At 60.4% G+C, this 13,465-nt stretch overlaps 1 protein-coding gene across 1 annotated transcript, besides 4 other annotated features; it reads left to right on the plus strand.

Annotated features, from left to right (window-relative positions):
• Positions 1-3,158: a mobile genetic element.
• Positions 1-13,465: a sequence feature (areas not merged during assembly with more than two copies in the genome that could not be assigned to a particular haplotype).
• Positions 2,884-3,117: a mobile genetic element.
• Tc00.1047053506109.29 (dispersed gene family protein 1 (DGF-1), putative) lies at positions 4,539-13,465 on the plus strand (the record flags this gene model as incomplete). The annotated part of the gene is made up of 1 exon (XM_802484.1): positions 4,539-13,465. A coding segment is annotated over one exon (8,927 nt), but the record flags the coding sequence as incomplete, so codon positions are not given.
• Positions 9,405-9,464: a microsatellite.

A 13,465-nucleotide genomic window follows, 5' to 3' on the forward strand; every position in this document is an offset into this window, starting at 1 on the left:
CGGGGCAATTTCGGGTGACCACATTTCTATTCCTCGATGCCTTTGCCCTCCAGCACTTCTCCTTGGACGATCATTCCGCTACAGGAAAAGAGGGACGAATGTTCCGCGCATTCGACGACACCACTTGGGCCCCGCGTGTATGGAACGCGGGCATTTCCGGAGTCTTTTTAGACCTCCGGGGCGCATACAATTATTGGCGCCAGGCGGAGGACCAGGCCCAACTTGTATTTGACAGTTTGGTTGCGTGGATGTGTGCGCTGGAAGCGGAGCGAGGCCTCTCCGATCGCCTTATGAACTTGGGAAGGATCTTACTGCAGGCATTCCGGATGCAGCTCATGATGGCATCCGACCCCGGCATCCCGGTATTCAACGTTCTCGCCCGTCCTTGCACCGCCGTTCATGAGGCTGACACCTTTGCGAGGGCAATCCAGATTCCCTTGGAACGACGAGGGACGCAAATATCGTTGCGATGCCAGTTATTTCATGTTTATGGACACGACACATCTAAAAGCAACGCCCGAGACGCAACCAGAGGAAGTTACTCGCAGCGCGGACGGCCGTCAAGAAACGGCAAAGGGGCTGCTTGCTGCCTCTTGTGAAGGCGGACAACGGCAGCTCCATCCATTCCACCACCTCCCGCTATTCCGCAACAAAAAGTTGCGGTGCGATCGGAGACGAGGCAGACGAGGCAGGCGCGCCCCGTGACAGAGGAAGAGATGAATCAAGTAATCCGCAGCCGGACCGATTGGAAGGAACGTGTTGTCTTACGACTTGCGTGGATAACGGCGAGTCGTTTGTTTGAGATTGCGGTCTTGACCCCCAACAATTTCACACTGGAGCCGGACGGGGCCTTAATTTTGGACTGGTCCCTGGCGCCGAAGACGGCGAGGGCGGATCCCCACCGCGCCTTGCGGTTCGTGGGGACACGAAGGCAGGACGTGTTCGACATTATAAAGCCATGCAGGACACTTCAAGAAAACGAAAAGCTTACGAATATTACGACTGCCCAAGTCGAACGAGCCCTGGTTCCTTGGGATGCCACGGCACATTCCACAAAAAAGGGTGTGTTGAGGCACGCTGCTCAAATCGTGGAGACATAAAATTTGGACCCACACGTGATCTCGCAGTTGGCGAAACACGTCAATCCGTTCGACCTTCCCAGAATACTGTTTGATATTTGTGGAGGTACACCACACTGCTGACCCAGGTGTTGGCACTGGTCGCATTGATGTGAAGGGAGAAACGGCGGAAGGGCAAGAACCCTGGCTGAGAGCGGAGGAGTGTTTTTTCATGATTTTTATCACAATCATGCCGCTACAATAACGAGACGCGTGGCGAGGACGCGTATGGCCACTCCACAAGACGAACGAACCATCCCGCTGCAGCAGGTCAACGTGCCCGTATTGAACCTAGAGTGGATTAAAAGTCGGTTGAACCCGGCTACCTTGGAGAGGGTCATGCAAGTTTGGGGACTCGTCGGGCGGTCTCCTTTCCCTCCGTCCTCCTCCGGTAAAGCGCGCGAAGGCTCACGGAGGATTTCAGCGGCTGGCGCGCGATTGCTGAAGGAAGCGGGAATTATCGAGGACTCTTTTTCTGCAAGAACAGGCGGATGGATAATACCTTTCTCAGTTGTGAAGGAGAAAACCACCGGTTTACGACGACGGATCGCGTGGCCACGCGACAAGAACAGAGACGACCCTTATGAGGCGAATGTTTCTCTTTTACACATTTCCCATTATTTGCCGCCTGTGATGGCTGAGGCCGCTTCCTGCCTGGATGTAAGGTCGTCCTTCATAGTCTCTTTACCGCGGGAGACTCGGCATCCCTTTCGGTGCCGCGTGGAGGACGGCACGCTGGTGGAGCTGACACGGCTCCCAATGGGATACAAGGCCGGCCAAGAAATTCTCCAGATTATTATTATTATTAGCAGTTGCCGAGGCGACGGTGGCTCACTCCCTCTGGGCTGCACCTCCATCGGTGTGCGACGACGTTTGGATCGATAATATACGCATTGCAGGGTCGAAAAGCGATGCGACATTGTGGGAAGCCCAAGTGCTTCGTAATGCGGCAGGCTGTCACGCCACGATGGAGGAGGACCGCAAATCGGGCGCCACGCGGTACACCTTCCTGTGGGTGCAGTTTGATCACACTCGCCGGGCGGCGTTTTTGAGTGACAGGTTTGTCTGGTCTGTACGCGCCATGCCGGCGCTTAATTCTTTAACCATCGCGGCAATGGAGGTTATGGCGCTACGCCTTTTGTACGCGGCTGCCGTTTTTTGCACGCGTTTATGCGAATAATACTTTTTTATCAAGGCAGTGCGACGACGATTATCGGCAGTTAACCGGGGAATTGTGCGGGAGACGTCCCCGGCGAACCTTCCACCAGGAGCGGCTGGTTTGGGCGAGAGACTACGACACATCATCGAGAATATAATCGTAGGCGAATGTTCAAGCTCAGGGAGAAGGCATCAGCCGCCATCATCACGGATGCGTCGCTCCATGGATGGGGAGCCGGTTTCATTCCAGATTCAAGCAATGTTAAAACCGCCGGAGGAGAGTGGAGGAGAAGTTCTTTTCTTATCATGCAGGCCGAGGTGAGCGCGGTACGCTTAGCCTTTTCGGCCTTTTCCGCCGCCTTGCCACCCACCATGGACGTTTGGGTGGACAATACTTCGCTGCAAGGAGCGGCGAATAAAGGCAGCTCGAAATCACACGCCATGGCGTGGAACCTCGACGGATATACGAGTTTGTTGACTCTCGCGGAATACATGCATCCTTCGCCTACGTGCGGTCTGCACAAAGGCAACCCCGCAGACGGCATATCACGCGGTCGTGTTTTTGCACTTCAGGACTTTGTGAAGGGGTGGAACTTGCGGAAGGGATCGGCGGGGTCCTGCGGCTGGAGGACCAAAAAGACTGCCGCTTTGTAAGTAATAATATTTAAATCCTAGCTGAGTACAAAAGGTCACTTTAGCGCTCAAAGGAATATATATATATATAATTAGAAGAAAACATTGAGGCAATTAAATGCCTCTGCATTAATCCCCTCTTTTTCCCCTATCTTGTTTGGTTTATATAGATAATTTTAGGATCCGGCCAGCGGCCCAGAGGATTATTCGGGCTTGTTATTTTACTGATTATTGGCAAAAACGGATGATTGGGACACCGCGATTGACCGTGGAGGATGCGTAACAAGTGTGTGTTTCACGCCCTCCACTGCAGCGCCCTCTCCTGGGGCCGGGGCACTTCTTCACATCCCTACTTATTGGGCGGATGAGCTCGACGATGGTGGCTGGCGTGCGGCCATGGGAGTTATTTGAGAGTAGTCAATGCAAAAGAAGAAACGGCCACTGCACGGCTTTGCGTTTTTTGTGTGGGTTGCGGCGCCTCCACGTCCTATTGAAATGATGGGGTACTTATTGTATTTTTATTTTGCTTGCGCTGCGCAGCTTCCCTTTCTTGGTCACGGTGACTGCGTGCTCGTCGCACGTGCCGCATCGTCCGCTGTTGTTCCCTCGTTGTGTCGGTGGGGGAGTGGGCGAGCGACGGCTTTGGTGGAGTGGCGCCCTAGTGGGAGAGGGAAGGCACCGACCGCTGCTGAATGCGACAGTCTTTGCCGCAGGCAATCTGGAGGGATGACGTTGTTGCTGCAAACAACTGAGATGGACGAGGGCCGCACTGCGTCTCTTTCCCCTCTCTACATCATTGCAGTTTTCTGCAGACACACACACCGCACGGCGGCGACGCGACCACCATCCGGGCGGCTGCGAGCCAATCGAACTGTGCAATTGGTTTGGGTTATTGTTTTCTGTGACTGAGTTCTGCCGCCGTGCTTCTTCATCCCTTCCTTCTGTGTGTAATGCCGTCTGCGCGTATGGTGTCGCTGTGTGTTGTGCAATGCCGACCCACGTGAGCGAAAAACGACACTCTGACAGTTGGCAACTGGCGAATCCTCCACCCCTTTTCCGCGTCAGCACTTTATTTTTTTACGCGCTCGATGGCTGTCGGTTGCGACGCCGCCATGTGAATCTGTCTCGGCTCTTGTGTGTCTTTCACTGCATCGGGACTGTTCTGTGATGTAGCCATTCGGCAACAGGAGCGGTGCCAATGGTCATGTGCCTCCTCTTCGGGATCGCACCACTCTGCATGGTGGTTGTATGGAGCTGCGCGGGCGGTGGGAGGGCGATGGTGTCACTGGCGTGGTGGTGTCTGCGCTTCTTTGTGTCGGCGGCTGTGCTGCAGTACGGACTGTCTGTGGCCGGATGCTTCTGGGTGCCAATTTCTTTAGTTGCTGTTGTTTCTGTCTTCTTTTTCCTTCGACCGAGCAGATAGAGGTACTTTGCTTGATCAGCACAACTATCGTTTCAAGTGTTAGGGATTAATTGCAGTAGGATAAGCAGTAGTGGGTTAACGATATATAGGAATTGTGTTACTGGATTTGCCATCTGTAGAAAAGGATTTGTTGGACAGGAGTTACGGTCGACTGGGCGAGTGCGACAAGTCACGGCAGCCCTGCTGATACGCGTTTGGGTCGGTGGATGTGTTCTGCGGTGGGTGCGTATCCGCGCGGCCGGCACCGCGAGCGGCACATGGCCATTGCGGCTGTGCGTGTGGCGCTGCTCTTTTTGTTGGCGCTGGTTGCGGCGGCGGCGTGGATGCCCGCGGTGCACGCGGTGATGTTGCGACTGCGGGGCGGCACGGTGGACAGAGCCATCACGGTTGGCCGCGCCGTGGACACGGTGCTGATGGACGGCGTGTGCATGACGAACGGCGTGGCTGTTGTGTTCGACGTGGCGGCGATGCTTCCCGGCGCGCTGCGCATCGAACTGAGGAACTGTGTGTGCGACGGCGGTGCGCAGATCTACGTGCGGGGCTACAGCGGCGAGCCGGCGAGTGACCGGAGCCTGGAGGTGAGCGTGAGCGGGCTGTCCGGCGGCTACTGCTCGCTTGTGTTTGTGCACAACCTGCCGGCACACACGAACGTGACGGTCCGTGACTCGACGATTGTGACGGCGGGGCCGATGCGCTACTCCCAGCTGAGCGGACTGACGGACGCGGTGGCGTCGCCGCTTGTGCTGCACGCGACCTCGCTGTTGCAGTCGCAGCTGCGTGTGAGCAGCACGGTGCTGAGGTCGTTGCAGGCGGGCGTGTCGGCGGTGTACGTTGGCGGCGGCATGGACCTGCTGTCGAGCGCGGTGGTGTTTGACGGCGTGTTGCTGGAGGCGTCGGGCGGTCCGACCGCGTCCGCGTTGCATGTGGCGTCCTCGTCGCGTCTCAGTCTGCGGAGCCACTCGGTGTTCTCCGTGACGAACGTGTCGGTTGTGAGCAGCGGCGGCGGCATTGTGCTTGGAGAGCGCCTCGCGGTGTCTGACTCGGTGCTGCGCTTCGTGGGCGTCGAGGGGTCTGTCGCGTCCTCGCTGGTGCGCTGCGACGGTGGAACGATCGGTGGCGGCGGGTGGCTGGAGCTGCGCGACGTGTGGGCGGTGGACGAGGCGTCGTCGGTGGCGTCGCTGTCGGGTGTGACGCTGAGCGGCGGCACCGTGTCGATTGCGCGCTGCGCTGCCACTGGCGTTACGCTTGTCTCCGGGCCGACGATCACGAGCGGCGCCGTGTCGGTGCAGTGCAACCGTGCCGGCGGCCGTGTGCTGCAGAGCGGCGGCGACTACCGCATGGCCGGCCTGCCCTCCGTGAGCGTGGTGCCTTGCGACGGCTGTGCGGCCGCTCTGGCGTGCTTCGATGCGCTGACTGCGTCGTTCTCTGACTGCGTGTGCAGCTGCCTTGCCGGCGGCGTGGGCGAGGCGTGCCTGCCGTTCGACGTGCCGCCTGCGAGATTCGGCGGCGGTGGTGGTGGCGGTGCGGAGGGCTGCGTGAGTGGCGTGACGCTGACGGAGTCCGTGATGGTTGGCGGCGGGCGTGCGACGGCGTGCTTCGACTCGGTGGTGTTCAGCGGGCCGATCACTGTGGCGGTGGACCTGCGCTCGATGGACTCATTCGCTGACGCGCTGAACGTGACGCTGCGCCACTGCGTGCTTGCGGGCGGGTCGCAGCTGCGGATTGGCGGCCTCAGCGAGAGCACGTCGCGCCTGATGCCCCACGCCCTCGTCAACATGACGAATGTGACGTCGTTGGAGGGCACGATCGTGCTGCATGGCGTGATGCCGCTGCACTCGAGTGTACTGCTGGCGAACTCGACGCTGCGCGCGACGGTTGGCGGGTCGCAGTACGTGCCGACGACCCCTGGCCACGAGAGATCCCGGTACGGCCCCGCGCTTGTCCTGGACGGTGTCCGGCTTCTGTCGACGCGGATTGTCATGACACGGTCTATGCTGGCGTGTGGCGGGGGCTCGTGCGCTGCTATCCTCGTGGAGCGCAGCCTCGTCGTGAACCTGTCCAGCGTCTTCTACATGGACAACTGTGCTGTCCTGTCGCGGACGCACGTGATTTACTCTCTTTCGTCGGAACTGCGTGTTGCCGACGGCTCCGTGTTCTCCATACAGAACAGCTTGTGGAGTGCGCCGAGCACTGAATACTTCAAAGGCGCGTGTGTGGTTGGGGATGTTGTTGTGGATGGCGGCAGCGTGCTGCAGATTGTGTCCACCACTTTCCGTCTCGGCTTCGCCATGCTCATGGCAACCACGCTGACTGTGACTGGTGGCAGCTGGCTGGTGCATCGCGACAGCGAGTTTCGCACCGCCTACGTCGTGTACGTGAGCAACCACTACGGCATTGCTTTTTGTGATCAGAGTGTGTGGTCGATACTTGACAACAAGTTCACTCACGGCTTTTACTCGTCGACCATTGCATGTATGACGAGCAAGTGGTCACCACCATCCGACGCGCGCCCGATCATCTACGGCGTGTGCAACGAGGCAATAGGCTCACCTGTGACGGATTACCAAGAAGAGCTCAATATTGGGACGCCCGTGACGGTGTTGGACTGTGGTGCGTGCACCGTGGACGCCGTGTGCTTCGCTGCGAGGACGAGCAGCATCAGCGGCTGTGAGTGTGTGTGCGCTGCTGGCGGCCACGGTGACACGTGTCTGCCAGCAGCGGTTCCGGACGGCCTTGGACCGCTCCCGCTCCTCGACGCGAAGGACACGGGGGTCCGCTGCGTTCACGGTGGCAGCATCAGCTCCGTGGACGATCCTGATCCCGGTGTGCGTGGTCTGTGCTTTGTCAACGTGACCTTCACCGCCGCGATCGTGCTGGACCTGTTGCATTTTGACGCGCCAGAACAAACACTCAACATCACGCTGCTGCAGTGCGTCCTCATGGACCTGTCGATCAAGGGAAGTGGTGCGCGCGTGCACGTGAACGTGACATCCTCGATGCTGGATTCTGGTGAGTTGGCGTTTGAGGGCGATTTCGGCGTGGGCTCCCAGATACTGGTGGCGGGCAGCTCGCTTGTGACGATGTCGAGCCACGCCATTTTATTTTTAAAGGTTTTTTTTTGGGTGAACTCGACGCTGCTGCTACTCGACAACCGCATCGAGGGTAATCGGTACGCAATTCATTTCAGCATTGCTGCTGTTGTTGATGGCGGCGGAATCATTGTGAAGGGAAATACGCTGAGTACGATAGAGAATGACGGTGAGGAATCATCCGTTTGCGTTACTTCTGTTGATGTGAGGAACGGCGGCCACATTGACGTGGAAAACAACACGATGAGCTCGGTCAATGGCGTTATTCTTTTTGGGGATACCGCCGTGAGCTCCGCGGGGCTGCTGCGAGTGGCGGACTGCACCTTCGCTGGCGTGCCTGATTTTTTTGATCCTGCGCTTGTGTATTTGTCTGGCTCGGTGACCCTCGAGGGTAGTGCGCAGTGGCGTGTGGAGGGCAACAACGTAAGTGCCGTCTCAATAATAGGTATGTTGCGTCCCCAGCACAAAATTCAGCTGTTAGGCAACGGCACCACTGTGGTGCTTGCAAACAACCGTCAGGTGGAGGGAAGTGCAGTCTTTGCCAAACTTCTTCCACCGAACACGATTGTAGCTTCGCCCGCGCAGTTTGTGGTTGGGTGCAACCTGCAGGGCGATGAGGAGGTGTCGTACGACGGTGTGTTTCCGGAGGGCGTGGTGGTGCTTAGGTGTGGCACGTGCAACGACGACGCGGCGTGCTACATGCCCGGGACGGAGTCGGTGGACCGCAGCTCGTGCTCGTGCAGCTGCAAGGACGGATGGCATGGCGCGTCGTGTCTTCCCTTCGAGGTGCCCGACACGGTTGTGCCGCCCTTGCCGGAGAGAGCCGTGGACGGCGACAAGAGCTGTGTGGTGAACCAGACGCTGACGAGACTTAAACTGAACATGTGGAAGACGCACCACTGCTACGTGGGTGTGACATTCAGCGGTGTGGGTGCAGTGCTGACGTTTTCCTTCGACAGTATGCCGCTGCATCTCCCCATCAACATCACGTTCGCTGGGTGCACATTCCTTGACGAGGCTGTGCTGCAGTTTGTTGGAGATGTTGAGTCGGCCGAGTCAGCTGGCATCCTGATCCGCGTGAGCCGGACTGTGTTGCGGTCCTCCGCTGTTGCTTTTGCACTTGCCTTCCCGCAGCACTGCGACATTGCCGTCACGGAGGTTGACGCGGTGCAGTCTTCTGTTGTTTTTTGGCCGGACACCGTGAATAAAATGCTGAGTGTAGTGCTGCTGCACGACGTTGTATTGAATACGTCCTCGCTGCTGGTCAGCAACGTAAATGCGCATGCAACGAAGCGTGATGCGTTTGGTTTGTACTCGACCGGGACGCTGACGCTGGTGGGTGGCAGCTCGCTGTACGCGCGGTACTGCAGCTTCGAGGAATACACACACTTTTTTTACTTGGATATCCTCAGTGTCAGTGACCGCTCTGTTTTTGCGCTGCTCAACAATACAATGGCCTCCGGAACGAGCCTATTGTATCAGCACTCCCGATTCAGCGTGTCGGAGCATAGCGTGTTGCGCGTGATGGGGAACAGCGGTTCCGTGTCCTACGCCATCTATTCACTAAACTCGTGGACCGTCCAGCGATCAAGCTGGTTGGATTGGCGCTACAACGACGTGGAGGTGGGTGCGATGTTCTACGACACTGAGTCCGCTTTTGTGAGCATTGACGGCGGTAGTGTGGTGACGCTGACGGGCTGCACGATGGGCTCGACGGGGTTGTCGGTATCTCTTCTATCGCAGGCTGTCGCCGGCTACCGGTTCGTTGCTGGGTGTCTTATTGTCGCGGGACGTGTGGTGACGACGGCGGCAGAACTGGCGCTCCACGGCATCACCAACGTGACGACGGTTGCTGTGTGCGGGGAGTGCACGAAGGAGGGCGACTGCTTTGCTCCGCTGACGACGGCGGTCATTGACTGCAAGTGCCAGTGCGCTGCTGGAGGGCACGGCGATGTGTGCGCCCCGGCGCCTGTGCCTGCTGGCCCGCCACCACCGCCACCAACAACACCACCACCAGCAACACCCACGCCGCCACCGCCGCCAGTTGGTGAGTGCATCAGCGACATGGTGTACCCCGAGGTGGCGCAGGCAGTGGGCAGCGGGCTGTCGTGGCTGTGCTACCGCAACGTGACGTTCAGCGGGGTCGGCATGAGACTGACGGTGCTGCTTGGGGGGATGACGGGCGACGTGGCGAATGTCACGTTCGATGGATGCACGTGGAGGGACGGCGCCGTGCTATTGCTGTTGGGCAACGTGCACGCCGCTGTGGGGGCGCTGAACATTGTTGTCACCGGCAACACGTTCCATGACGCGCTGCTCAGCCCGGAGGGCGTGTTTCCACCGCGCACGAACATCACGATCAGCGGGAACCGCTTCACGGTCACGAGGCTGATCCCTCGGTTGGGTTTGGTCCTTAGGAAGCCGTCGTGTGTTGCGATGAATGGACTGGTGATCAGCAACGACTCCGCGGTGGTGCTCAGTGGCAATGTGTTTCAGAGCGTGACGGCATCGTCAAGCGCCATTTACGTTGTCAGATCTGCGCTAAGGGTGTCGTGGCACTCCCTTTTTGCAGTGATGGGCAACACGTTTCATATGGCTGGCGGTGATGGTACGCTGATAAATTTTGAGGGGACTAGACAGTCCTTGTCGCTGAGTGTAGTGAACAACTCTGCTGTGGAGATCCGAGGCAATCTTGTGACGAGGCCGGTGAAGTACTTCATTTTATTTTTTGGGGCCTCACGTGTGGAGTCCCATTCAGCGGTTGTGTTTCAGGGCAACGACATGCAGGGAAGCTCGGCTGTGTTTTATTCAAGGTACTCCTCCAACATCTACTACAACTCCTGGCTGCAGTTGAGCGGCAACCTCTGCCGTGAATCCCCATCGGATGCGTTTGCTGTTTTTATCCCCACGGTGGATGTCCGCGACTCCACGGTGTCTGTGTCCGGCAACCAATTCATTTCCAGCACGGTCACGCCGACGGTGCTGAGGATACCCATAAGGCCCAGCGATATCACAAATGGAGCGATTGTGGCTGCGTGCAACACTGTGAACGGCGGGGGGGAAGCGAACTACATCATCCCGTCTGTGTACAATGCCACCATCCTGACCTGCAGCGACCCATGCACCCTTGCGGCGTCGTGCTTTCCCGCGTACACGACGACGGCCTCGAGTGATGGCTGCGCCTGCAGGTGCGCGGAGGGCGGCCACGGCGATGCGTGCCTGCCCGTCGCTGTTCCCGAGCCACCGAGCACCGACGGCGCCGACTTGTGCGTGCGGGACGTGCGTGTGGATGTGGAGGTGAACGCCGGTCTCGGGACGTCGGTGGCGTGCTACGTTGGTGTGACCTTTGCGGCGGATGTCGTGGTGGACGTGGAGTCGATGTCAGGGAGCGTGCGCAACGTGACGCTGGCGGACTGCACGTTTTTGGGCGGAGCGAGCCTGTACGTTGTCGGGTGGCGGTCCGACCCGCCTGCTGGACAGCGCGCCGATGTGTTGATCAGCGGGCTTGAGTCGCGCTCCGGCGGCGGCGTGCTGGTGGCGAACCGATTTCCGCCGGGCTCGCGCGTCGCTGTGGTGGACTCGGTGCTGATTGCAGAGAAGCGCGTTGCGTACCGCGGCGCCTACGACCTTGGCGATGCGTCCGCGTGCCTCGTGTTGCACAGCGTGAATCTGACGGGGAGCGTGCTGACCATCGCGCACACGCATGTGGCGGCGGTGTTCGGCGGCGCTGTTGGCGTGTTGTTTGTTGGCGGCGTGGCGCTGTCGTCGCGCGGTGCGCTGTACGTGGCCCGGCTGTCGGTGCAGACGGCGCTGGGGCTGTGCGTGTCGGTGGAGGGCAGTGTCGCTGCCAGTGGCGGCTCCGTGGTGGCGTTTGTTGACAGCGGCTTTCTGCTGTGCAAGCACGCGTTGTCTGTGCGTGGGGCTGTGAGCGTGTCGGGCTCCGCAGTGGCGTTTGTGCGGAACGAATTTTCGTCGACGGAGGACTACGCGGTTGCGTTTTATTCGACGGTGAGCCTGGCCGGTGGGTCGATGCTGCTGGCGAAGGGCAACGTGCACGACGGCGTCTCGAAAGAGATGCTCCACGCCGCTGGCGCCGTGACCGCTGCTGGGAGCACGCTGAGCTTTGTGCGCAACCGAGCGCTGCTGCCACGGATGCTGTCGCTGAGCCTGTCGCTTGTAGCTGGGGCGCATTTGAGGGTGGCGTGCAACGACGCTGGTGGCCGTGTCCTGTCGACGGCGGAGGAGTACGCAGCGGCTGGTTTTGGCGACGCTGGGAGCATCGACGTTGTTGGGTGCGACGCCTGCGACAGGGACACGCACTGCTACGCGCCCGGGACTGCGTCTGCGAGCATGAGGAACGGTGTGTGCGTGTGCGCGTGCGGCAGCGGCGGGTACGGCGAGGCGTGCGTGCCTGTGGGAGCTCCCGTGCTGCCGCCCGCCGTGGGCACCGCGTCGAGTGTGTTCGTCCGCGAGGGCGTGACGGTGCAGTCGGCGTTCGTTGTGCCTGCTGGTGCGAGCGAGGTGACGCTGCGCCACGTTGTGCTGGACGGCGTGAGTCCTGTGCTCTACGTGCCGTGGATGGCGCGGGACGGCGTGCGGATCGTTGTGCAGAACGTGTCGCTGCTGAACGGCGCCGTGCTGTACGTGATGGGCGGTGGAGCGTTGCGCGGTGCGGCGGGGAGCGACGAGAGCGGGCCGGTGGAGCTGTCGGTGTGCGACGTGGAGGCGCTGAACGGTGCGCTTGTGCTGACCGGCACGTTTCCCGCGGGGTCTGTGCTGACGGTGACGGACTCCCTGCTGGTTGCCGCGCGGCCGACGCCGCTTGTGTATCTTCCCGGCTCGCAGTCCTCGCCGTACGCACCGGTGCTGGTGCTGTCGGGCCTGCGGCTTGTGCAGTCCGTGCTGGTTGTGTTCGGCGTTGCTCTCGTGACGGTGATGACTGGTGGGCGGACGGTGGTGGTGGACGGCGCGGTGCTGGAGCTTGTCGGTGGCGGTGTCGCGGTGGACGCGGCTGTGCTCGGTGGCGAATATGCGTTGTACGCGAGTGCGCGCGTGGTTGCGTCTGGGGGCGCTGTGCTGCGCGTGTCGGGGAGCCAGGTGTACGCCGCGCATGGGTTGGTGTTTGGCAGCGGTGTGGAGGCCAACGCGTCCGCCGTCGTATTGAACGACAACGCCGGTGCGCTGACCGATGGCGCGCTGCTGGTGCTGCGGGGGTTGGCGTCGTTTGTTTCCGGGTCGTGGCTGTCGGTGCGCGGCAACAGCATCAGCGGCAGGCTCCTGTCTGTGCCGTCGTACCCGCGCAGTGCGGACCTTGTCCAGAGCACACTGACACTCTATGGGAACGCTGGCAGCGGGCCCGTCGTGATGGACGGCACCGTTGCGCTTGTAGGCACCGGCCGAAGGTTCGTCGTGGGGTGCCTGACGCTGAACGGGCAGGCGCTACAGCCGATGGACTACAGGTCCGCCGGCATCATCGGGAAATTCCGCCCCGTGGCGTGTGGCGTGTGCGACGCCGACGTGCACTGCTTTGCGACTGCGACGAGGGCGATGTCGGGGTCGTGTCGCTGCCGCTGTGCTGAGGGCGGGTACGGGCGCGACTGCCTGCCGGTGTACCTGCCGCACGTGGACGGGTGCAACCGCACGCCCGGCATGCCGCTGGTGAGCCACACGGCGACGCTGACGGAGACGCGCAGCCTGACTTCAACGTGGACGGCAACGCCGACACCAACACCGAGCCTGAGCACGGCTCACTACAGTCCGACGCATTACGGGCCTACGGAGACCCCGCAGGTGACGGAGACGGTGGCGCTGTCACCCACGCGGACCCCGATGGCGTCGGTGAGCAGCACGCTGTGGTGGAGCGAGGTGGCGTGCCCGACGCTTACCGTGACGACGACGGCGGCTGGTGGGAGCCTGACGCAGAGCGACATTCGCGGCGGTGGGAGCGCCGTCCCGACGCGGCTGATGGTGGCGCTGCCGCCGCCGTTTCGGTGGGCACGCGACCCGCAACTCGGCACGCACCTGAGCTTTGTGCCGGTTCGACG

The sequence above is a fragment of the Trypanosoma cruzi genome, assembly GCF_000209065.1.
Source record: "Trypanosoma cruzi strain CL Brener chromosome Unknown tcruzi_1047053506109, whole genome shotgun sequence".
Lineage (NCBI taxonomy): Eukaryota > Euglenozoa > Kinetoplastea > Trypanosomatida > Trypanosomatidae > Trypanosoma > Trypanosoma cruzi.